Source organism: Bufo bufo, chromosome 4, assembly GCF_905171765.1.
Source record: "Bufo bufo chromosome 4, aBufBuf1.1, whole genome shotgun sequence".
Taxonomy (NCBI): Eukaryota; Metazoa; Chordata; class Amphibia; order Anura; family Bufonidae; genus Bufo; species Bufo bufo.
In genome coordinates this window covers 160,518,999-160,546,079 of record NC_053392.1, presented here as the reverse complement: position 1 = coordinate 160,546,079, position 27,081 = coordinate 160,518,999, and the positions used below count along the sequence as shown (strand labels likewise).

Sequence of the window (27,081 nt, the reverse complement as noted above, 5' to 3'; positions counted from 1 at the left end):
TCCGCGGAGGAGGGGCCCTTGAGGGGGAGGTACTGTCATGGTCTTACCTGCTTGCTGCTCTCCTTCGTTTGACATGTGCTGGCGGCCATCTTGGTTTCTGGGTTTCTTGTAGCCTTCCACCCTGCGGCTCCTCCTTCCCCTGGGAGGAGCTGGATGCCTAGCTCATATATATAGGAGGTCTGTGGCTTCAGTTCCTTGCTTGGTCCTCTTGTGTTCACATGCTTCTAAGACTGCTGCTGCTTCTGGTTCCTGATCCTGGCTTCGTCTGACTACCCTGCTGGTTCCTGATCCTGGCTTCGTCTGACTACCCTGCTGGTTCCTGATCCTGGCTTCGTCTGACTACCCTGCTGGTTCCTGATCCTGGCTTCGTCTGACTACCCTCCTGGTTCCTGACCTCTGGCTTCGCAAAGACTCTGCTCGGTTTCACCATCCGTTTGGACTTTTGCTTTACAGCTTTATTTTCAATAAAGCCTTCTTATTTTCACTTATCTCTTGTTGTACGTCTGGTTCATGGTTCCGTGACAATTCTGAGATGTTACAAGGCTAAGAAGTTTAGAAGAAAATCTTTACATAATAGAAACCACCCAAAAATGACACCATTCTAGAAACTACACCCCCTCAAAGTATTCAAAACAGATTTTACAAACTATGTTAACCCTTTAGTTGTTCCACAAGAATTAATGGAAAATAGAGATACAATTTCAAAATTTCACTTTTTTGGCAGATTTTTATTTTTTTTTCCAGTTACAAAGCAAGGGTTAACAGCCAAACAAAACTCAATATTTATGGCCCTGATTCTGTAGTTTACAGAAACACCCCATATGTGGTTGTAAACTGCTGTACGGGCACACGGCAGGGCACAGAAGGAAAGGAATGCCATACGGTTTTTGGAAGGCTGATTTTGCTGGACTGTTTTTTTGACACCATGTACCATTTGAAGCCCCCCTGATGCACCCCTAGAGTAGAAACTCCACAAAATTTACCCCATTTTACAAACTACACCCGCAAGGTATTTAAAACTGATTTTCCAAACTTTGTTAACCCTTTAGGTGTTCCATAAGAATGAATGGAAAATAGAGATAAAATTTCAAAATTTCATTTTTTTGGCCGATTTTAATTTTTTTTTCCAGTTACAAAGCAAGGGTTAACAGCCAAACAAAACTCAATATTTATGGCTCTGATTCTGTTGTTTACAGAAACACCCCATATGTGGTCGTAAACTGCTGTACGGGCACACAGCAGGGCATAGAAGGAAAGGAATGCCGTACGGTTTTTGGAAGGCAGATTTTGCTGTACTGGTTTTTTGACACCATGTCCCATTTGAAGCAGCCCCTGATGCACCCCTGGAGTAGAAACTCCAAAAAAGTGACCCATTTTAGAAACTACGGGATAGGGTGGAAGTTTTGTTGGTACTAGTTTAGGGTACATATGAGTTCTGGTTGCTCTATATTACACTTTTTGTGAGGCAAGGTAACAAGAAATAGCTGTTTTGGCACAGTTTTTATTTTTTGTTATTTACAACATTCATCTGACAGGTTAGATCATGTGGTATTTTTATAGACCAGGTTGTCACGGACGCGGCGATACCTAATATGTATACTATTTTTTTATTTATGTAAGTTTTACACAATGATTTCATTTTTGAAACCAAAAAAATCATGTTTTAGTATCTCCATAGTCTGAGAGCCATAGTTTTTTCAGTTTTTGGGCGATTATCTTGGGTAGGGTATGATTTTTGCAGGATGAGATGGCGGTTTGATTGGCACTATTTTGGGGTGCGTATGACTTTTTGATCGCTTGCTATTACACTTTTTGTGATGTAAGGTGACAAAAAAATTGCTTTTTTTACAAATTTTTTTTTTTCACGGTGTTCACCTGGGGGGTTAGGTCATGTGATATTTTGATAGAGCAGGTTATTAGGTACACAGCGATACTTAATATGTATACTTTTTTTATGTAAGTTTTACACAATATCATTTTTGAAACAAAAAAAAAAATCATGTTTTAGTGTCTCCATATTCTGAGAGTCATAGTTTTTTCAGTATTTGGGCGATTATCTTAGGTAGGGTCTCATTTTTTGCGGGATTAGATGACGGTTTGATTGGCACTATTTTGGGGTGCATATGACTTTTTGATCGCTTGATATTACACTTTTTGTGATGTAAGGTGACAAAAAATGTTTTTACACCGTTTTTTTTTAATGGTTTGCGGCGATTGCCGATACGGGGGGGGGGTCACGGGATCCGCATTGTCCCAGGCACGTTGTTACGATCACCGCCTGCCGCGCGGCGGTGATCGGAACTACACATGACGTACCGGTACGTCATGTGTCCTTAAGTACCAGGACATCATGACGTATCGGTACGTCATATGTCCCCAAGAGGTTAAAGGGTTGAACATTGACTTATAGAATTGCCGCCTTACATCTGGTGGCATTAGAGGCAGAGCTTGTTAAGAGCTCATTTGCATCCCTTTCTTCCCATCATTCCACAGAAGCATGTCTGGCCTATAAGTCTCCTTACACAAACTAAGGCACTCTCTCCAAGGAGAGATAGTACCCCCCAAACCATGAGGCCTAAAACACAGCAATAGTTAAGCTACAAATTATCATTGTGGTTTGTCAATTAAACAACTCTAAAAAGTGTTCTTTCAACTGCTCTTGTGCAAAAATATGTTGTGGTATTGTACATCACATATAAAACATGACTTTTTACATCCAGATTTTCAAGTTTTTTTTATAGGGTAGAACAGTGCACAAATCACAAGACCAAAAGACAATCAGTGCCACAAATCACGTGAAGAAGCACTTGAATGTTGGAGGGACTCTGAAGATATCGAGACTCCAGAAAACAAACAAGGTCAAACTATAAATCAGGGATGCACAAGGCAGGATTGGGGGAGCACTTCTTTACTGCTGTATCTATGCATAGTGTACAAGTGACTCTTGTCCATGGTGCACACAGAACACTTAAAGCTCTTGCATTAAATCACAGAGTGAATAAGGATTTGAGAATTTAGCCTAGAATGACTCAACCAAGCAACAAAGCAGTAATAGAGGCAGCGGAGAGCATTAAAAGGATGCTAGAATGAGATTAAAAAGCAACCAAGGTAATTTTCTATGTTTTTCCCTAATTACACACGAAGAAATAACACATTTTAATTATACATTTGGAGTTGGTTAGTGTACTTGAAGTACTTGAAAATCTTTATTACTTTGCTACAGAAGCAGGGCTAAGAGGGAGAATTGGCTAATCTGACTGAAAGCAGCAAACACTGAATTATATTACTAGATGAGATTGCTAAATAGTTTTTTAACTGTTGAGCATACAGTACTTGGTACAGTGCTTGATTGGAAGAGATAACTTGTCCTAAAACTTAAAGGAAATGTGTCCCCAAAAATGTTTTCTGCCAATTAAAACCAGATAGCAGCACATCTCTTCTAATCTAATCTGGTTTTATTTTCTGATGAAAGATTTCTTTATTCTATTTCCTGAACATTATAATGGGGGAGGCCATCTTGCCTGAGCTGTTCTTAAGAGACAGCAGTAGCGGACAGGAAGAGAGAAGGGCTGATCAGCGGGGGTGCCGGGTGTCGGACCGATCTGATATTGATGACCTATCCTGAAGATAGGTCATCAATAGTAAAAGCCCGGACAAACCCTCCAAGTGAGGATCCCTCTCTATGACGTTGTTTGCAATAAAAGAGCATGTGAACAGGGCTTGTCCGAAAGCTCCAAATTTTACAGTGGTTGTCTCACATGGAGTATTGGTGGCATATTGTTAGGGTATGTCGCCAATTTCAGGTATGGGACCCGCACTTATCTCTAGAATAAAACTCCCAAAGAGAACCAGAGTGCACCAATGTTATGCCACCAATATTCCAGGTCAGACAACCCCTTTAATAGTCTGCAAAAGAAAAACGAACAGTACATTTTACTAACAATTTAATGTTAGATGGGCAAAAATTGTTTGCATTTCTAATTTTTGAACTGTCTGGGAGCCAAATGATAATGAATGGAAGTAAATCCATAAAAAATTAATAATAAAAAGGAGAAAATCTAAGTTATGTTCAAACAAGTACAAGGAAATGAAGGCTGTGGCTGAAAGATTGTTGTTAAATGAATATCGTGGTGCCAACTTAGGGAAAGCCGATAAAAGCTTTTGAAAGGTCAAATGCTTAACTCCCAATCAATTGTTACTTTTCGTTTGACGCCTGGAAGTAAATCTTCCTGTGCTTGCTCCATAACTGCTGAGCAAGGAAAAATGTTAAAGAGATCAGGAGTTATAAAAACATTCATTTTATTCTATGTATTTACAGGTTAATTTATCTACAGGTGGTATTTTTTTCAGACTTCTCTGTATAGAATGCCAGCAACAATAATAATCTCAACAAAAAAAACAACTGTATTGGGTGAAACTGAAGGAGCAGCAAAAATAGTCACATATTCATCTGCAATGTAGCCCTGAAAAGTGAGCGCCACTGAAAAGTTCTGATCATCTGGAAGGTTGGGAGGAATGGTCCTGCTAGCACCAGGCATGGTGCATTGGATCCACAACAGAACACCATTTTCAAATGTATCCAGGGAGATGACTCATCTATGGATACAAGTCCAGGGGGTTGAGGGATACCAATAGCTTTGTCTGAGTATACCTGCTAAACGCATGTGCAATTAACCGACCTGCTGTGTCACCCTTCTGCCCACATAAGGGTGCGTTTTTTTTCAGAACTCTCACCATGGTTTTTCCCTATCATGTGGGGCATAATATTCACAAAAACAATGGAGCCCTTCATTTCTACTTCTTATTAGGGCTTATTCACGTGTCAATGTCTCCTGTGTGCTTTCCACGTACCCCATGGGCAGCACACATATCCATTGTCACTACCAGAGCTTTGAGACGTTCTCACAGCTCTGTTTCTCCACCCCTGTGATGATGTCACTACTAGAGCTTGGAGGAGTTCTCACTGCTCTGTTTCTCCGCCCCTGTGATGAGGTTTTTACTTTCTGTTTCCTTCCTCCCAGCTGTTCCTCCTGCGTTTGATTTCCCTGCCTTTAAATCACCCCTCCTCCTTTGTAGGGTGTGGATTATATTTCTCATTTGAGTTGTAGCTCTTGCTTGAGTATCTTCACTTGTAAGCTATCATTTCACTGGACCTGTGTTCTGCTGCAGCAAGTACTCCGGATATTGCCAGCTGTCTTTGGATCCGTCTTCTCTGCTGCTGCAGCTCCTTCAGCTAAGTGTGCAGACATTGTAGTGTATCTGTTTATTTTCTGACTGGATCTGAGGCGACCACGGTTCCCTCCATATACTGAGCAGGGCACCGGTGGCCGAGCCCCTTCCACTATTGTAGGGGTTACAGTGGTCATCAGTCTTAGGTACGCGGGCATGCCTCGTTCCACCATTTGGATCCGGGCATGTGCCTTAGCAGCATAGGGAGAGCTTTGAGGGTCTGACAGGGGTCACCCTTTATCCTCCCTAGTTTGGGTCCGGTCAGTAGCTCTATTTACTGTGTATGCTCTTGTTGCTCACATACAGCCGTGACATCCATTCATAGTAATGTGTTTAATCACATATCCTTGTTTGGTCTGTAACACGGAGCAAAGTAGTGCAGGCCTCTTTTGGTGGACAAACACATTCATTAAAGCCTATGAGTCCACTAACCACTAACAGAAGAAAAATGGCCATTTTGTTACATAGGTTGTCACGGAAACGGACTTGTGAATAAGGCCTTCATCTTGCAAACAAACTGCCTGCCCCCCCCCCCCCAAAAAAAAAGATAGGACTCATTTTAAAGGGTCCCTCTGAGGTTTTGCAAAAAGCAGGGAAAAATTAGTTATCCATGGTTCATGAGTATAGAGATGGCAGAGGAAGCAGCTTCTTGCGAGGGCAAAATGTCCTGACCACCAGTATTATAAATGGCATGTAATAGGAAGGGGACTGGTTGCAGATTACTGGGGCCTACCAACTTCAATTTCAAGTGAATAGGACTGATACCAGGTACCAGCTTATTTCTAAGACCACCACAGTTTAGTTTTATGCTGTGTGTGTGAAGGGCACAGTCACATACATCCTCGGCAAAGCTCGCTCTCTCACTGCCTCTCGGAGCTTGCTCCTCTCACTGAACAGAAAGACTGCGGCAGCCATTTATCAAAGGTGACATGCAAGCCACACAAGGGACCTGTGAGCCATTTGTGGCTCACACTTACGGGTTAGGGATCCCTGCTGTAGGAAAACCCACCTGCTATGCCCAAAATCTGAAGAATTTAAATAATGCAGGAAGTAGTTAGTTCTACAGTATCTATAGCACAAGTAACCTGTGCTCAACAATCTGGAGAAAAAAATGCAGCTAAGCCTGAAACAAATCAATCTTATGATGCTAACAAACACTGCTGTCTTTCTATAGAGGATTTCACACTCATCCACAGAATCGTTGATAAATGTAATGATCACCAGGACCCCCACCAATGGAAACCTCAAGGTTCCTCCTCACTGCTTGATCGGGGCTGACAGAAATAGCCAGGCCTTCGTTTGCCTTTGAATGGGGATGCACTGCAATACTAGACACAATGGACAAGAGCTGCACTGCTTTTTTATGGGGGGGGGGGGGGGCAGACCCCTCCAGGATACAGCCACATGCAACAATTTTGGGCACGACACTTGTTACACGCTTGTGTCGTGCCCAGTATATCAGGGATGCCATTGGATTGAATGGGGTTCAAAGTCTTGTGATACTTGTGTTGTGGTCACAGCAAATGTGCAATTTGTGCTGCGACCCCATTCATTAATATGGCTGCAATTTTTAGATGTTCGACAGCCGAACCCCAAAACCCGAACCCTAACTCTCCTCCTTGTTGTGGATTTTGCTATGGATTTACTGCTGATTTCAAGCACTGAAAAAGGGTAAAATCCACACCGTACGTCACTTTAGCCTACTGGTTTTTTCACAGCGGGTGGGTGACATTTCTCAAAATCTCATCCACTTTGTCGCTAATGTAATCTGTAGCATATGCGTCCTACGTGGACATACCCTCAACGCTCTTAGCTGCCGCATGGCTATACTGTCGCAGATAAGGGATCAGAAGCTAGCATGTTATAGCGTGTTAGTGAATTCAGGGGTATGACGAAAAATAGCAGAAAGTCGCCTCTTAGGCTACCTTCACACTTGCGGCAGAGTGATCCGGCAAGCAGTTCCGTTGCCGGAACTGCCTGCCGGAGCCGGCAATCTGCAAGCAAACGGACAGCATTTGTCGATGGATCCGGATGCAAATGCATTGCAAGAACAGATCCGTCTCTCTGGATGTCATCCGGAGAAACAGATCAGTTATATATTTTTTTCACATTTTTACCGATCTGCGCAGACCGGAAGGACGGATCCGGCATTGCGGTATTTTTAATGCCGGTTCCGGCACTAATACATTTCAATGTAAATTAATGCCGGATCCGGCATTCCGACAGCTGATCCGGAATTTTGGACGGAGATAATACTGCAGCATGCTGCGGTATTTCCTCGGTCTAAAGCGCCGTTCAGTGACTGAACTGAAGACATCCTGATGCATCCTGAACGGATTTCTCTCCATTCAGAATGCATGGGGATGAAACTGATTAGTTCTTTTCCGGTATTGAGCCCCTAGGACCGACCTCAGTGCCGGAAAAGAAAAACGCCAGTGTGAAAATACCCTTATTCACGGAGAAAAGGAGCCTGCGGAGCTGATGCGTCATTTGTAAAGATTTCATTAAGACGCTGAACACTTTGTTTCGCATTGAATTCTTGATGAGAACCTCACAGCTGGACAAGTAGTGGAGTTGAGCTGCAGAAGACATGTGTCACATAGTAGATGTGAGGAACTGCCAGGTGTCCTGTGCCCGCTTAGTCATTCAGCAGCGCCCATAAAAGTAAAGATTTGCCTTTTTTTATCTGTTTGTAATCTTCCTCTCATAAACTGTGAATGATGCTGGAAGCGTAAGTTTGACTACTGCAGTTTATTCAGGTCATTGCCCAGATTTTTCAGACACGGATCGTTTGGCTGGCAAAAGTTAAAATCCCCTGAAAAGCGAGGTGTTATAAGACTGGCCACAACACTATAAAAGGATCTGAAAGGCAATAGAAAGGCTGTGGACGCGGAGTGCCAGAGGAAAACGAAAAAAGCCCCGGGTAAGAACCTTGCCTCTGTCAGCTGTGTCCTTGAAACACTGCTACTAAGCTGAATTACGCCTCATTCACACGTCGGTGTTCTCCACGGACAGCACGCGTCCCCATTCAGTTTAATGTGTGTATTCACACATCAGTTTTATACCACGTTCCGTGTTTCCATCACGCCCATTATAGTCTATGGGTCTGTGAAAACCAAGGATACAACACGGATGCCATCTGTGTTGCATCCGTGTTTTACGGATCACTAGAAAGAGATGCTTTGATTGATTGTTTTTCAGCTCTACAGTGTCAGTGAAACACAGACTTGCACGCGCAGCAAAAAACGGACACACGGACCACACACAGATCCTTCACGGACATCTTCACAGAGGCATCACTGACCACCTTCTCACGGACATGTGAATGAGGCTTTATTCTCCCTGCTCAAAGCCTGCATATTGGTTTCATTCATGTGAACCGCCACCCTCAAGCGGCTGGACACTATGGGGAAAGTCACTGCTCCCCCTACACCATGTCTTGGCATAAGACTCTTCAATGCAATTGCAACTTTTCTAGTCACAATTAGCATTTTACACTTCACTCGTCAATTTTACGAAAAGGGGGCGTGAAGAGGGAGGGGTGTGCCCAAAGCAGTTGGCCCTGGTTCATTCATGGTTACTTATGTCAGAAATTGGCATAGATTTCATTCCGGCGCATTAACTGCCAGAGGAGGCATGGCATTTAGGACAGGGCCTGTGCCTCACCATAAATGACATGGCTCCTCCGGAATCGCAGAAGACGCCAGTCTTGATGAATCAGGGCTTATGACATTCAAAACACAACAAAAACTTAGGGGGAATTTATGAAGACTGGTGTTTCATGTCTGAGCCATAATAAAAAATGGAGTGCAGTAAGATGCACTGGCCTCTTAAAGAGCATCTGTCTGCAGGATCAACACTATTAAACCAGGCATACTGCCTGCTAGGGTTGACCCTGCTGATCTAAATGATACCTGTCTTGCGAAAATCGGTTGTGCCGTTCCTGAGGAAAAAAATACTTTTATTCCTTATTCAAGTGAGGTCTTCATTGCACTGGAAAGCTGAGAAGCTAAGGTGCACAGAAGCCTTGAATAAAAGTCTTTTTCTTAGGAAAGCTGCAACCGATTTTTATAAGATAGGTATCAGCAGTCACCTCTGCTGAGCAGTATGCCTGGTTTAACAAGGTTGATCCTGCTGACGGACAACCTTTAGAGTAACTAAACTTTTGCATGATTTTTTGTGAACGTGTCCCTAATGCCCTAATAATTGTTTTTGTAATATCGTTTATTAATGTATTTTGTATTTTTATTCCACTTTTTCCTCCCTAAAGCACACCTTTTACTGTGCGCTTAAAATCTACAGGGTGGGCCATTTATATGGATACACCTTAATAAAATGGGAGTGGTTGGTGATATTAACTTCCTGTTTGTGGCACATTAGTATATGTGAGGGGGGAAACTTTTCAAGATAACTCATGAAAGAATAAAGTTACGTTAAAACCAAGCACACCATTGTTTTTCTTGTGAAATTCCCAATAAGTTTGAAGTGTCACATGACCCTATTCCTACTGAAAAAACAAAAGTTGGATTCAAAATGGCCGACTTCAAAATGGCCGCCATGGTCACCACCCATCTTGAAAAGTTTCCCCCCTCACATATACTAATGTGCCACAAACAGGAAGTTAATATCACCAACCATTCCTATTTTATTAAGGTGTATCCATATAAATGGCCCACCCTGTACTTCTCTGTACACTGCGGTGTTCAAAATACGAAGAACACATTTTATCAAAGGGGCTGCAGCGCAGTGAGTACGGGAAGGAGCACATATTGCTGCTCCTGGCCATGCCCCCCGGAGGATTACTAACTCCTGGCATAGCACATGAGTACCCTGTACCCATGTACTATGCTAGGATTGGCTGAGCGGAGCGGGCTCCTGCCTCTGCCTACTCCGCTAAGCTAACAGTCCTGAATGTCAGCTCTTAGGGCCCTTGCAGATGAGCCTTGGTCACGCTGCGAGTCCGCAGTGCAGCTCCCGGCCTGAACTTCCAGCGCTGCCAGGGTCACATAACAATATATTGATTTATGATGCTATGTTACCCTTACAGTTCTGGAATGTATTGGATAACACTGGCAGCATTATGTCAGTGCTATCTAATACTTTCTTGAACTGTAAGGGTTACATAGCATCATAAATCAATATAATGCTATGTCACCCCGAGCAGCGCTGGGAGTTGAGGCCGGGTGCTGTGCTGCGGACTTGCAGCGTGACCAACCCTCGTCTGCAAGGGTCCTTAACTTAGCGGAGCAGGCAGAAGCAGGAGCCGCTCTGCTAATCCTGGCATAGTACATGGGTACAGGGTATACTCCGCGTACAGGGTATACTCCGTTTCCGTATGTCCGCATGCCCGTTCCGCAACAAAATAGAACATGTCCTATTATTGTGCATATTATGGACAAAGATAGGACAGTTCTATTATGGGCTGGACGTTCTGTTCCACAAAATGCAGAATGCACACTGACGGTATCTGTGTTTTGCAGATCTGCAATTTGCAGACCACAAAACAGGCAACAGTCGTGTGCATGAGTCCTTACAGCGGAGTTTTTTTGCACATGTGGTATTTGGCGCAATTTATGCAATGAAAACACCAGATATTAGCTGAAATTCTATGAAAGTGAATGGCAGATGCATGCAAACATATGGGTAGATTTTTTGCAAAACATAACATTGAATTTGTCTGGAAAAAAATGCTAATTTCTCTGTTTAAAAATAAAATCTGACATATGCATAAAAGTATAATGTTGGAATACGCTTGCATCTTTTCACAGCACAAGATTTTTATTTAAAAAAAAAGGGAAGTAGCACGGTGTAAATTTATCCCATATGTTACATATTAAATATGGTCTATTCGGAAATCATTTGCAGATTACTTGTACTTTACTAACCAGGTTTACTAGAGAGCTCCACATCCTCATGATGAATTACTTCTCTGAACCCAAGCAAAGAAAAACAAAAAAGAATCTATAGCGTCCTTTCCAAGCAGGCCAAAATAATGAGCAGAGAGTTAAGGCTTAATGACCCACTAATGAATTCCTTAATCAAAATGGAATTCATTCTCACTCCTTCAATTCTTTTAAAACTGCAGGAAACCCCCTGTAACTTCATACAGAGAACAGAGTGTGACAACCTGCCATACCTGTAACTTCCAAATACACCAGGCCCAAAGGTCCTTTATACAGACCGACAATCGGAGCAATTATCGGGGCTGCCCGTTCTCAATAAATGCCGCCGATCACCCAGTAAACATGCAGCCACAGACTATCTTGTAAATCAGGGATCTACTGCCCAGAAGCTCTGAATCTGTAGGGGGACAACTGACTGCTTTCCATACAGAGGGTCACTACCTTATGTGAATGCTCATGCAGACTCACCTCACAGCTGTGTTTGTGCCTGCACCGTCGGGACTCTTCTGTGGGCAGTGTAGTCATCAGCCTTTTGGGACATCTGCTGCACAGTTGATGACAACAGAGTCAACAGAAGGGCCCCGACGGCGCAGGCACAAACACAGCGGTGAGGTGCGTCTGCATGAGCTTTCCAGCAGTTTCTTGATGAGGTCAAGAAAGGAGGCAATGAGGGAAGGAGTGGGGCTCCGATTCAGATAGGAGTGGCTGGGCTCTATTGTGAAAAGGTACTGACCCTTGGGCTTCTTTATGCTTATTTGCATACCAATATAAAGATGGTTTTCAGGGGCAATAAAGATCTAAAAAGGAACATAAAAGTATGTCTGGGATAGGGTATAGGTGAGCTAGAGGGTGCCAGCAACAGGTTAAAACATGTATTGGTGACACAATACATGTAGGTACATAAGGTGTCACTGGATTAGGAAAAGTTAACCCACTTATCTTATGATGAGATGGACGGGGAAGGCCTCCATGTGAAAAGTGTGTATAGGAACCAACTCAACCATGCTGGTCTCTCTGCAGATGGAGCAGACTGCAGAGCGCCATGCACTTCTGCTGCAGAAAATCCACAGCATTTATACTACATGTACCTGTGGATCTGAACCATTCTGTGACCACTTCTCCAGAACTGATGGTCTCCCGGGACTGTGTAGCCCTGCACTGTCAGAGAAATCTTTGTCTTGCCATATAAATGGCAGGCTTATCACTTCTTCCATGACTCCAATTGAATGTTGCGGTGATTACCACTGCATTCATTCTAATAAGAGCAATGCTGGTACTGAGTCAAGGCAATTAAGAATCACATACAAAGCAGATGTAATTAACTGTGTGCACTATATCAGTCATTTACTGTTTTGGGCTTTTAGCGTCAGATCCCAAAAATGGATTTTGAACTGTTCCAAGGTTAATAGTAACTAGCGCTCAGCAGCATTACTGGTTCCTGAATGTAGGAACAGGCTAGAAAACTGAAATTGATGGCTCCCATTAACATCTGCGGGACAAAAAGACTCTTTCCATTAATTCACATTGCCATTACCCATATCAAATCCCATGCAATGTACTGTGACATATTGACAATGGAAGACACATTCTCTAAATGGCTCTTTTAATATCAAAACAATCAATATGGGAGTTTAATGTATAGCCGGCGCTGTCAGTAGAAACTGCACGCTCAATGCGTAATTCCTAAGCCCATTTTATTGCTACTTGATTTCCAATCACGTCTGTCAGCAGAATGTAATAGAAATATTTCTCTTCAAAAGCTAATCAAGTATCGTAACGTTTTCCCAACTTGTAAGAAAAGTGGTGATCAACCTACTGTACCACAAGGGGCCATACGGGGGGTCTTCACCCACAGGAAACATTATACCAACTACCAAGACTCCCTAGTCAATCCTCATCTGATGGATCAGAATCCATTAGTAATTTTAAAGGGGTTTTCTTATCTGAGACATTGGTAGCATACTGCTGGGATATGCCATCTAGTTGAGACAGGTTCAGGTCTCCCACCTCTGGGGCCCGCACCTATGTCCAGAATGGGACCCTTGAAGTGAGTGGAGAGCAAGCTGTGCATGAGCGGCCTCCCTTCTATCAGTTCTATGGGACTGCCGAAAGTAGCTTTAACTTGTTCAACTATCTTTGGCAGTCCCACAGAAGTGAACGGAGCGGAACTCCATTCTATGGGACGCAATTCGCCATTTTTGGAAACCCCACAGAAACCCTATTTTTGGAAACCCCACGTGCATGCGCGGTGAGCTCTCATTCACTTTTGTAGAATATAGAGTAGTTGTGCACACCTCATTTGGAAGAATACAACCTTCCAAATTAGGTGTGCACAACTACTCTATATTCTACATTGATTCTTTTATAGACACACCCCATCTATAAATCAGTTGCGGCACCCATTCCATATGCAATAGTGGGGTGAGCCACTACAAACCAATATACTCATTCACTTTTGGTAGACCCATTTTAGAGATAGGTGCGGATCTCAGAGATGGGACCCGCACCTACCTGACCTCTTGGCTGCCCTCAAATGCAGCCAAGAGGGACAAACTTTAGATTTAGCTAGGACAACACACATCAGGTAGTCATACACACAGATATAGGGCTGGTTTACACACTAATGTTTGTAGATTGTGGCCAAAGGGCAAGCCTACTAAATAGACCGTCACAAAGAGAAATGTAAAACTCCACACCCCGACGCTGATGTGTCTTCCTCTAGGACCTACTTTTTGCAACAAACTTCTGCTGTGACCGAGAAATGCCTCTCCCTGCCACATCCAAAGGAACCAATGCAGAAGAGACAGAAGAGTAGTCTAACAGCCCCCTTTTGCAGACAATAATAGGCATTTCTATCATTGTGTGGCTGTCATGGCCCATGAACAGGTAGGAACTAGTGTTAGGGACCACTCATTAGAGGCGACCTTGACGTGGTGAGTGGCTTATTACGCTTTGGCCAAAATGTACACCAATGCCTCATCCAGCATAGAGGCAGGGCAGAATGCTGGTTGCAGAGTGCTATCACATTTGTATTTTCCGTTTGTATATGTATTTCGCCATAGTGATGTGCACCTACATACAGGGTTGTGCTGACTCAATCACCCACATTATTTCTATCATAGGGTTGGCCGTTCCGTTCTGCAAAATGCGGAACACACATGGCCAGTATCTGTGTATTGTGGATCCGCAATTTGCAGACCGCAAAACACATATTGTCATCCTAATGAGCCCTAACCCGCCACCTTCTACTGCAGCCTGGTCCTCACAGAACACACAAGCTGCGCAGATTCACTCTTGGAACAATCATGGGGCCTCATTTCCCAAAACAAGAAAATAAATAAGGACTGCTATCAAAAGAATATGTACACAACCAACATGAACAATAATAGCCTAATTACAGAAAAATATAACATTACAGATAAAGCGCCATTTCTGAGACCATTACAGACAGTAAATGGGTATAGAGAATAACATAAAAACAGGATAACAGAATAATACTGAGCATCCTTTCAGACACATAAAACATTAATAAATCTTGCTATTATGTCCCACAGACCAGGAACAATGGAATAAAAAAAGGCGTCCATCACAAAGTTAATAGCAGGATATCATGCAGAGATCTTTTTGTGCCGCTTGCAGCTCTTTAGCCTCTGCTTTCAGCAAATTAACTCTGCCCCTACTGTATGCCAGAGCAATCCTGCTGTACACTGCTCTCATTATAGACGGCACACCGCCCCGGAGCAAAGTCACAGCTCCAGAAATCTTGCACATAATCTATGATTTACTGCCGAAGTTTAACATTGCACAGCGATATATTAAATTCTCCAACATTTCTCAGCTCACAAAACTCAGCCGGCCATCCTGAATTATACCTTATTGCATTTTTATCACTGCAGTATAGTCCTGTGAATCGGACCATACCATAAATAAAATGTATTTGCATCTAGTGCAAAATTCTAGTTACATATCTCATCAATGCCGACTCCTGCACTTCTATTGTATTAACAGGAGGAACAGCAATCCTACAAATGATGTCATGTAATGTTTTTATATTGCAAGTGCTCTAGATAGTAAGCATAGAATAGTAAGTGTATAGTATAGTTTAAAGTAAGCATCATTACAGTCAAAGCAGGCATATCTTACATTCTAAAACACGTATGGCTATCAGTATATTATAATCAGAGAGAGTATTTTATAATGAGTGAGACAGCTTAAAATAAATGCGTCATCAGAAAATGGCCAGCTGTATTTTTTATTTTTTTTTACATTTTCGAATTTAATTAAATGTCACCACCTGAATAAATAAAAAAAAAACATATACCGTATTTTTCGGACTATAAGACACACTTTTTCCCCTACGAAAAATTAGCAGTGCGTCTTAGGCTACTTTCACACTTGCGGCAGTGTCGTCGGAACTGCCCGCCGGATCCGCCGATCTGCCACTGACTGAAAGCATTTGTGAGACGGATGCGGATCCGTCTCACAAATGCATTGCAAGGACGGATCCGTCTCTCCGCTTGTCATGCGGACCGACGGATCCGTCTTGTAAATTTTTTCATATTTTTACCGATCTGCGCATGCGCATGCCGGAACGACGGATCCGGCATTCCGGTATTCTGAATGCCGGATCCGGCGCTAATTCATTCCTATGAGAAAAAAATGCCGGATCCGGCGTTCAGGCAAGTCTTCAGTTTTTTTCGCTGGAGAGAAAACCGTAGCATGCTGCGGTTTTCTCTTTTGCCTGATCAGTCAAAACGACTGAACTGAAGACATCCTGATGCAAACTGAACGGATTACTCTCCATTCAGAATGCATGGGGATAAAACTGATCAGTTCTTTTCCGGTATAGAGCCCCTGTGACGGAACTCTATGCCGGAAAAGAACAACGCAAGTGTGAAAGTAGCCTTACAGTCTGAATGCTAATGACCACTTTCATTATGGAAGCAGTCATTATTATGCAGGAGGCACAGGGAGGTGAGGGCAGCACTGTGCTGGTTGTATTCACCTTCCCTGGTCTTCTTCCCATTCCCGCTGTGCACTGTGTCCTGATCATGCACAGCGTCAGGACGGAGTGTACATAGGCGTGCATTATGACCTGACGCCGGGCACCGCCAGGTCACAGTATACAGCGGGACCCGGAAGAAGCGATGGAGCGATGTGTCCTGGATCTGCAGCACATGTCTGATCTGAGGTGTGATAGAGGTCCAATCTGAGGCTAATGGGGTCTGGGTGGTCTGATCTGAGGCTGATTGGGGCTGGACAGTCCAAAATGAGGCTGATAGGATCCGATCTGAGGCTGATTGGGGGTCTAATCTGAATCTGATGGGGACTGGGGAGTCTGATGGGGTGGATGATCTGAGGCTGATTGGAGTTGGGGGGGGTCTGATCTGAGGCTGACTGGGTCTCATCTGAGGCTTATTGGGTTCTGATATGAGTCTGATTGGGCTGGGGATCTAATCTGAGGCTAATGAAGGCTGGGGGGTCTTATCTGAGGCTAGGGGGGCTGATAAAAGGCTGATGAAGATTGAGGGGTCCGATCTGAGGCTGATGAAGGTTGGGGGATCTGATTTGAGGCTGATAGAGCTTGGGGATCTGATTTGAGAGTCTGATGAGAATTGGGAGTCTGATGAGGGTCTAATCTGAGATCTGATGAAGAATGGGGATCTGATTTGGGTGTCTGTGTTGAGGTATGTTAGTACTTTTTTTTTTTATATTCCTCCTCCAAATCCTAGGTGTGTCTATGGCCTATGGCCCAATAGAACATACGGAAGTGCATGTGCAGCCGCCCTTCATTAATTTCTATGGGGCTTCCGAAAATTTCCGTCGGCTCCATAGAAATGAAAGGGAACGGTGGCTGCGCAAACGCGGTGCACTCCCATTAACTTGTATAGGGGGAGCGCTTAGTGGTGGCCGGACCCGGGATCCTCCAGCCACCACTCTGTCCGCTTCGTTCTTGACTTAGGTGTGGGTCCCAGAGGTGGGACCCGCAGCTATCAGGCATTGGGAGCATATCCTATCAATATGCCCCCATAGTCTGTGATGGTAATACCCCTTTAATGTTGATCTGGATTCCCCAACAGGAGTGGGTTGTCCTTCACAAGACAAATGTGTTTCCGATGAAGAGGTATTACAATATTCCTACAGTACTGTAGTATTGATTCTGAAATACCTTAATGGTATTTATTTCATGTTGATGAATACTTGAATCCAGATCATTGATATTTTATGAAATACAGATGAGAAAAAAACTGTCTGTTAAAAAAAAGGAGATAATGCACTGTGTGGAACACAGGCATGTGTATATATATATATATATATATATATATAAATATACCACATTTCTGGAGATGTTAAAGATACCACAGCACCCCCATAAAAGAAAACAAAAAGAAGGCGCTGTAGACATTAGTGTCATAGCTTCTGTTTATAACGAAGCCATGACCAATGTGACAGATCCAAATGTCTGGCGATAGACTCCATTGCCTTTATTGGGGTTCTGTTCTTGGACGTTGAGCAGAGCACTGTCTGGCTTACTTTTAGACAATGTTTTTCATCCACCTTAATCTACACAATACAATTTGCCATTCAGTGACTTACCTGTCAGCCCTGCTGCTTCTGCAGATAGGAAAGCACTCCATGACAGCAGGAAAAATAGCCCTGTCTCCAACATGGGAAATTCACACAATTTTGTGAATTTTGTCAAGTGACCAAAACATATTAAGGAAAATACATTTTACCAGAGAAATAATTCAGACATGTCTATTTAACAAGCTGGAGAGAGACTGCGGAAAGCTTAAGATATGTTACCATTTATCTAGCAGTGTCTTAAAAGAATAAACATTCTTATAAATTGTTCCCTTGTCTAAATAACACATCAACATCTTAAATACTGTGCTTTATTGCTCTTCTGTTTTTATTTTATTTTTGTTTCTTTTGTTATAGAGTGCACAACTTATTTGTACCATTTATGTACACAAAACATAATTTTTAATAGAAATGTTACTTTCACACTAGTGTTCAGAGCGGGTCCGTCTGGTGTCTGCTCAGACGGATCCGCTCCTATAATGCAGACGTTTGGATCCGTTCAGAACGGATCCGTCTGCATTATAGTTTAGAAAAAATTCTAAGTCTGAAAGTTGTTCAGACGGATCCGTCCAGACTTTACATTGAAAGTCAATGGGGGACGGATCCGTTTGAAAATTGAGCCATATTGTGTCAACTTCAAACGGATCCGTCCCCATTGACTTACATTGTAAGTCTGGACGGATCCGCTTGCCTCCGCACGGCCAGGCGGACACCCGAACGCTGCAAGCAGCGTTCAGGTGTCCGCTTGCTGAGCGGAGCGGAGGCTGAACGCTGCCAGACTGATGCATTCTGAGCGGATCCCCCTCCACTCAGAATGCATTAGGGCTGGACGGATGCGTTCGGGGCCGCTTGTGAGCCCCTTCAAACGGTGTGAAAGTAGCCTTAAAGGGTAAGTCCATCTTTGTAACCAATTTATTTTACTTCTCCAATGCTTCCAAATTATAAAAAGAATGAAGCAGACCTATGTGTCCCAGGGATACAGACCACAAACAAACTCTGTAGTCTGATCATGCAGTCAAACCCCCTTTATACTCCCTTCTATCCCCATCTATCTCTCTCTATGGGTTCTGGAGATTTGTTTGTTAAAAATTATAACTAGAATGCAGAACTGGGGGGTAAATAGAATCCTGGATGTAGTGTGCGATCACATTTGCATTTTCCGTTTAAATAGAATCCTGACCTGTTCATCCTACCAATCCCCACCCCCATGTAGCTCGCCGCATGTGAAATTACATGAGCTGTATAAGTGGCAAACACCTAAAATCAATCACAGTGCAAAGGGTGCGGCAGTTGCAGAGATCGCTGAGCTTATAGGAGTAACAGTAACATTCCTCCTACAGGCTAATTTGCATATATACAATTTTCTCAGCAATGCTGTATGGGCGCACAGCAGGGCACAGAAGTGCCATATGGTTTTTGGAGGGCAGATTTTGCAGGAATGGTCTTTGGGCGCCATGTTGCATTTGAAGAGACCCTGAGGTACCCCTATAGTGAAAACCCCCAAAAAGTGACCACATTTAGAAAACTACACCACCCAAGAAATTATTACAAGAAATGAATGCTTTAGGCCCAAACGTTCTTTTTCACAAGGAATAACAAGAGAATATCACCCCAAAATTTGCTACCTATTTTCTCGAATACAGAAGTACCCCATTTGTGGTCGTAACTGCTGTTTAGAGATAAGCCAGGGCTCAGAAGGGAAGGAGCAGCATCTGGATTTTTTAATACGGAATTTGCTGAAATTATTTTTAAGAGCCATAACTTTTCTTTTACATTTTTTTGTTGTTGACTTTGCTGTGTGAGGGCTTATTTTTTGAAGGACAAGCAGTAGTATTTATTAGCACCATTTTGGTGTACATTTGGCTTTCTGATCACTTTTTATTTAATTGTTTTTGAGGTGAGGTGGGCAAATTTTGAAATTCTGTCAGTGCTTTTTATTTTTATATGAGGTTCACCATGTGGTAAATATGATATGAAAACTTTATTCTGCAGGTGGATATGATTATGCAAATACCATATAAAAAAATCTGTTATATTTTGCATCGCCATATGCAAACATCCATAACTTTTCTTCCAACGTAGATGTCCGAGGGCTTGCCCTTTGCAGGACAGACTGTACTTTTTATCGGTACCATTTTTGGGTACATAAGACTTTTTGATAACTTGATATTATGTTTTTTTGGGAGGTGAGGTGACAAAAAGGCTGTTTTGGCGTAAATTTTTATTTATTTTTCTAATGGCGTTGACTTGATGGGGTAGATCATGTGATATTTTTATAGAGCTGGTCATTAAAGATGCGGCGATACCAAATATGTCTATTTTTTCACGTTTTACACAATAAGAGCATTTTTCGAAAAAAATTAATCAAAATTTTGTGTTGCCATTTTCTTAGAGCCATATTTTGTTTTTATTTTCTGGCTATGGTCTAGTGCGAGGGCTCACTATTTGTGGGATGAGTTGATGTTTTTATTGGCACCATTTTGGGGCACATACAACATTTTGATCTCTTGATATTATGTTTTTTGGGAGGTGAGGTGACAAAAAAAATTGCTGTTTTGGCATAATTATATATTTTTTTTACTCTATTCACCTGATGGGATAGATCATATATATCTTTATAGATCCGGTCATTACGGACGCGGCAATACCAAATATGTCTATTTTATTTTTATTTTTCTATTTTTAACAATTTTTAAATGACTTAATTGGGGAAAAGGGTACTTTTTTACATGCAAAACCTTTTTTTTATTTCTATAAAACACTTTATTTTTATATTTTGAATCCCCTACAAGACCTCTGGGGGACAATTAACATCACATTTTTATTTTTTACTATTGATTTCTCCTGTAACTAGGGCCGATATAGTAGCCCCAGTTACAGGGGAAGTACAACCCCCAGAGAGGCTGTACAGCACTATACTATGCTGTACAGCCTCACCAGCCTCATTGCAGAGCTGATTGTGGTCTCAGGAAGACCCGACACGTGACATGACCGCCGAACAGGAAGGAGCACATCGCTTCTTTAGCTGAATATACAGCGGTCATTCAGTGCTGTGTATTCAGCAATCTAGAAGGCAGGGACACCAAGGAATGGTCCCTGCCTTCTCTATGGGTAGCCCTGAAGCTGCGATCTCTGAATGGACATTCTAAAACATCCGGAGATAAATCCTGACCCATAGTCTATGGGTGGTCAGAAAGTGGTTAAAGGGGTTGTTTGGCATTTAACAACAAAAATCTAATAGCAGAAAAGTTGATTTACAAAATATGTATTTAAATATTATGAACACCTTTTGGGGGAAATTTTTTATGATTTCTTATTATTCATTTTGGGCTAAAAATATTTTCCTTAATTGGTTTTCATTAAAAATGCTCCACAGTTTTTGTCCTACAGGGTAAAGTTTCAGGCTAGCTGTTGAGTATCTTAGTTTCAGTTCATAAGTTTGCTGTTCTGACAGCTGCATGTATATCAAACTGATAATAATATGGCTTATATGAGTGTTTATGAGCTGTCAGGAATTTAGAGATAAGGGCTACACACAGCCGTCAGAGCAGCAACACGACAGGGGCTTAGTGTAAGGTTGCACACTAACGTTGTTTGGGTCCACATCCGAGCCGCATGATACTCTGTAGCTAGGCTGAAATGTTACCCTGAAGACCAATTTAAAAACATTTTTTTAGCCCAAAATGAGTAAAATTCATAAATAAAAAAAACTCCCCCAAAAGGTGTTCACAGCCTAAGTATATATCAAAGTAAGCATTTGTGTATAAGTGTTACTTTTATACTGCATTTATAGAGCAGCGTATAACCAAGTTAATTAAGGCATGTATGGGAGCATGTATTGAGAAACATATTAACTGGTGAGTGTGGCCAGCATGAGCTGAACCACTGTATGTGAGCGCCAACCGATGACAAGTCATATCAATGAAGTATAGTGTCATAAACCAAGCATTGTAGGCGTGTGGTGACTGTAAACTTTCGGACACTATTGATTGGGTATTATATCCGAGTATTTACTGAATGCTGTATGGAGGTGGGGATTGAGCAATGTATTGTGTTATTAAATGATCTGCATTGTAGCAATGGATGTTCAGCAGTGTGGCGCAGTAAGCTTTGCTAACCATACCACTATCAGGCAGGTAAAGAACCTACCCCTGGATTAAAGCAAGTATAAGAATACAGATTGGCTTTGTTTGTCGAAGTAGTCTGGAGACACACAGGCCTGCACGAGAGTTGGTAACACGATACAGTGGATTGTAATTAAGCCCACAAAAAATGGTTGCAATGGTTAATCTACAAGCTGTATAAGCTCGAAACATGGTTGGTGCCAGCTGTATTACACAGTGAACACCCCAGGTGTTTCAAGTTTTTGAAAATATTATATGATAGAAATAGAAAAAAATCAAACCCCTCTTTTGCCATTTCTCAAACAAAAAGTTTATAATAAAAAAGATAAACATAATTGGTAAATATAACTGGTAATGTTGTGTTCACAAATGATCAAAATATTAAAATATTGTTATTTATCACGTGTAGTAAAAAAAACTAAATCCTAAGTGTTAGAACTGCCTTTTTTTGGTCACCTTCCCCCAAAAAATGGAATACAAAATTACAAAAAATTTAATAAATGACCCCCTATGAGTGTCTAAACACAGTGACACAAAGCAAATTATTTGTGTAGAAAAGATTTTTAGTTTTTTTAAACGTTAACTATAAAAGCTACAATAGAGAAGTGAGGATCAGCAAGTCAGGACTCTGTCCCACTGTGCCCGTGACCATCAGACAAACAATCCGGAAAAAACAATGTATGCAAATACATCAATGTTTATTTCAGCAGGGATATCCACCACAGAAATTGAACCTGCTGAAATGAATGGTTTGAAGTAAAGATGAGCGAATTTTACAAAAATTAGATTCGCCGGTTCGCCAAATTTTTGGGGAAAAATTTGGTTCGGTCATAATATATTTGTGGCGAATTATGTTAAAAAACTGCAATTTCCTGGTTGCTGAGAGCCTTTATAGTGGTGTAGAACACTGTGCCTTGAAGGAACACGCATAAGGAGTCTGCTTTGGTAGTGAAATAATACTGTGAGTCCCTATGACATGCAAATGATAGGCATCGCTCTTAGAATCACTGCACACTTCACTTATTAGGGCAGTCACGGGGCCAAAACTGACCAAATAACTCAAGTATGAACTCAGCCTTACAGGTCGATGTTAGCGCCAAGAAGCACACTCCGTTTACACCGTCGCCAGCTGATTCCACATAGATGTCTACAAATTCTATTCTATTAAACGCGTATACAAGTAGAGTAGAGTGGAGAGGGTGTCAGCAGTAAGTTTGTGTTGATGTCACTGATTAATTTGCCCTTCCTCTGATCCGTCAGAACAATAACCCACAAAAAACGGATCCTGTCTGTGGAGTATATGCCTTCACTCGGTCAGCATTTGCTCAATAATCCATCAGTATTGCTAATGCCAAAAAAAAAAGTGGGTCTAAAACATAGATGACACGTGAATGGAATATTTGCATGTCTTCTGTGTTTTGTACCCACTCCTGCTTTTGGCTACCAAATCATAAGCGAATTGTGATGGGACCATGCCGGCTTTACAGCTGCTACACAGACAGGATTCGTTGTGCGTCTAATTTTTCCTTCTTTCTGACAGATAAGAAGAAAGATCAAATAAATCATGATGTCAGCCAGGCCGAAAGGCAAAATAGTGGCCCAGTCATGAAGTGGGGAGGGAGGTAACAGCATGAGGAGACCATAGAGTGGCCCAATGACAGAGTCTGGAGGTGGCGGCAGCATCAGGAGGCCACAGAGTGGCACGACGACAAGAGATTGTGGAGGTGGCAGCAGCATGAGGAGGCCACAGAGTAGCACGACGACGAGAGATTGTGGAGGTGGCAGCAGCATGAGGAGGCCACAGAGTGGCAAAAATGACAGAGTCTGAAGGTGGCGGCAGCATCAGGAGGCCACAGAGTGGCACACTGACAGAGACTGGAGTTGGCAGCAGTATGAGGAGGCCACAGAGTGGCAAAATGACAGAGTCTGAAGGTGGTGGCAGCATCAGGAGGCCACAGAGTGGCACACTGACAGAGTCTGGAGTTGGCAGCAGCATGAGTAGACCAGAGAGTGGCCCAATGACAGAGTATGGAGTTGGCAGCAGCATAAGGAGACCACAGAGTGGCCCAATGACAGAGTGTGGAGGTGGCGGCAGCAGCAGCAGTATGAGAAGGTCACCGAGCGGCACTATGACACAGTCTGGAGTTGGCGGCAGCATAAGGAGACCACAGAGTGGCCCAATGACAGAGTGTAGAGGTGGCAGCAGCAGCATCAGGATGAGGCCACCGAGAGGCACAATGACACAGTCTGGAGGTGGCGACAGCAGAAACATCAGGAGGATACCACAGAATGGCAAGGTGACATAGTGTGGAGATGGCAGTAGCAGCAGCAGCATCAGGATACCACAGAGTGGCAAGGTGACATAGTGTGGAGATGGCAGTAGCAGCAGCAGCATCAGGATACCACAGAGTGGCAAGGTGACATATTGTGGAGATGGCAGTAGCAGCAGCAGCATCAGGACACCACAGAGTGGCAAGGTGACATAGTGTGGAGTTGGCAGTAGCATCAGGATACCACAGAGTTGTAAGGTGACATAGCGTGGAGATGGCAGTAGCAGCAGCAGCATCAGGAGGATACCACAGAGTGGCAAGGTGACCAAGTGTGGAGCATCAGGATACCACAGAGTGTCAAGGTGACATAGTGTGGAGTTGGCAGTAGCATCAGGATACCACAGAGTTGTAAGGTGACATAGCGTGGAGATGGCAGTAGCAGCATCAGGAGGATACCACAGAGTGGCAAGGTGACCAAGTGTGGAGCATCAGGATACCACAGAGTGTCAAGGTGGCATAGTGTGGAGATGGCAGTAGCAGCATCAAGATACCACAGAGTGGCAAGGTGACATAGTGTGGAGATGGCAGTAGCAGCAGCATCAGGAAGATACCACAGAGTGTCAAGGTAACATAGTGTGGAGATGGCAGTAGCAGCATCAAGATACCACAGAGTGGCAAGGTGACATAGTGTGGAGATGGCAGTAGCAGCAGCATCAGGAGGATACCACAGAGTGGCAAGGTGACATAGTGTGGAGATGGCAGTAGAAGCAGCATCAGGAGGATACCACAGAGTGGCAAGGTGACATAGTGTGGAGATGGCAGTAGCAGCATCAGGATACCACATATAGTGATGCTGCATATGTTGATGCAGGGCTGTGGTGCCAACATTGGCACCATGGCCACACTTTACCTTCTGCACACATATTCTACATATGGCTATGTTAACCTCCAGCGCTTAAAAAAAACTGCCACACTGCCGAGTAGGTGATTTTCCCCCCAACAGTCCACACTGACTTACTGCTACTGCCGCTGCTTCCGTGAACCCCTGCACCACTACTTCCCGGGCAAGTAGGCTGCTGCGAAGCAGGTGGTCTAATCCAGGCACGTTTGGCTCCCGACCTCCCACTGCTCCCACCCTGCCGACTCCCAGCCATGCTTTTAACACTGACGTGAACTGAGAATATATTTTTCTTTTTGTTCTAAAATAGGCGACTAAATGCTTTCAACACATAAGACCGCCGACGTGAACTGAGAATATATTTATTTTTTTGTACTGAAATAGGCCACTAATGCTTTCAAAACATATAACCGCCGACGTGAACTGAGAATATATTTTTCTTTTTGAACTGAAATAGGCCACTAAATGCTTTCAACACATAAGCGTCACGTGAACTGAGAATATATTTTTCTTTTTGTACTGAAATAGGCCACTAAACGCTTTCAACACATATAACCGACGAAGTGAACTGAGAATATATTTTTCTTTCTGTACTGAAATAGGCCACTAAACACTTTCGCTACAAATAACTGCAATAGTGAAGTGCTATATATTTTTTTCTGTACTGAAATTGGCCACTAAACGCTTTTGCCAGAAATAAAGGCACCAGTGTAGTGCGTATATGTTTTTCTTTCTGTACTGAAATAGGCCACTAAATGCTTTTGCCAGAAATTAGTGCACCAGTGAAGTGCATATATTTTATTTTTTTCTGTACTGAAATAGGCCACTAACCGCTTTTGCCACAAATAACTGCACCAGTGAAGTGCATATATATATTTTTCTTTCTGTACTGAAATAGGCCACTAAACGCTTTCAACACATATAACTGCAGAAGTGAACTGAGAATATATCTTTCTTTTTGTACTGGAATAGGCCAGTAAACGCTTTTAGCAGAAATAAATGCACCAGTGAAGTGCGTATAGACTTTTCTTTCTGTACTGAAATAGGCCAATAAACGCTTTCAACACATATAACTGCAGAAATGAACAGAGAATATATTTTTCTTTTTGTACTGAAATAGGCCACTAAACGCTTTTAGCTGAAATAAATGCACCAGTGTAGTGCGTATATATTTTTTTCCTTTTTGTACTGAAATAGGACACTGAACACTTTCACAACATATAACTGCAGAAGTGAAATGCGTATATATTTTACCTTTTTGTACTGAAATAGGCAACTAAACTCTTTTACCACAAATAAATGCAGAAGTGAAATGTGGACATATTTTTCGATTTGTACTGAAATAGGCCACTAAACACTTTCGCTACAAATAACTGCAATAGTGAAGTGCTATATATTTTTTTCTGTACTGAAATTGGCCACTAAACGCTTTTGCCAGAAATAAAGGCACCAGTGTAGTGCGTATATGTTTTTCTTTCTGTACTGAAATAGGCCACTAAATGCTTTTGCCAGAAATTAGTGCACCAGTGAAGTGCATATATTTTATTTTTTTCTGTACTGAAATAGGCCACTAACCGCTTTTGCCACAAATAACTGCACCAGTGAAGTGCATATATATATTTTTCTTTCTGTACTGAAATAGGCCACTAAACGCTTTCAACACATAACTGCAGAAGTGAACTGAGAATATATCTTTCTTTTTGTACTGGAATAGGCCAGTAAACGCTTTTAGCAGAAATAAATGCACCAGTGAAGTGCGTATAGACTTTTCTTTCTGTACTGAAATAGGCCAATAAACGCTTTCAACACATATAACTGCAGAAATGAACAGAGAATATATTTTTCTTTTTGTACTGAAATAGGCCACTAAACGCTTTTAGCTGAAATAAATGCACCAGTGTAGTGCGTATATATTTTTTTCCTTTTTGTACTGAAATAGGACACTGAACACTTTCACAACATATAACTGCAGAAGTGAAATGCGTATATATTTTACCTTTTTGTACTGAAATAGGCAACTAAACTCTTTTACCACAAATAAATGCAGAAGTGAAATGTGGACATATTTTTCG

General features: G+C 42.4%; 1 protein-coding gene across 1 annotated transcript in view; it reads right to left on the bottom strand.

Moving 5' to 3' along the window:
• SLC9A9 (solute carrier family 9 member A9) overlaps window positions 1-27,081 on the bottom strand; it is a 902,549-nt gene that overhangs the window by 513,008 nt on the left and 362,460 nt on the right. The window contains exon 8 of the mRNA XM_040428049.1: window positions 17,730-17,835. Coding sequence (XP_040283983.1) covers window positions 17,730-17,835 — 106 coding nt within the window. The remainder of the gene's footprint in view (window positions 1-17,729; window positions 17,836-27,081) is intronic.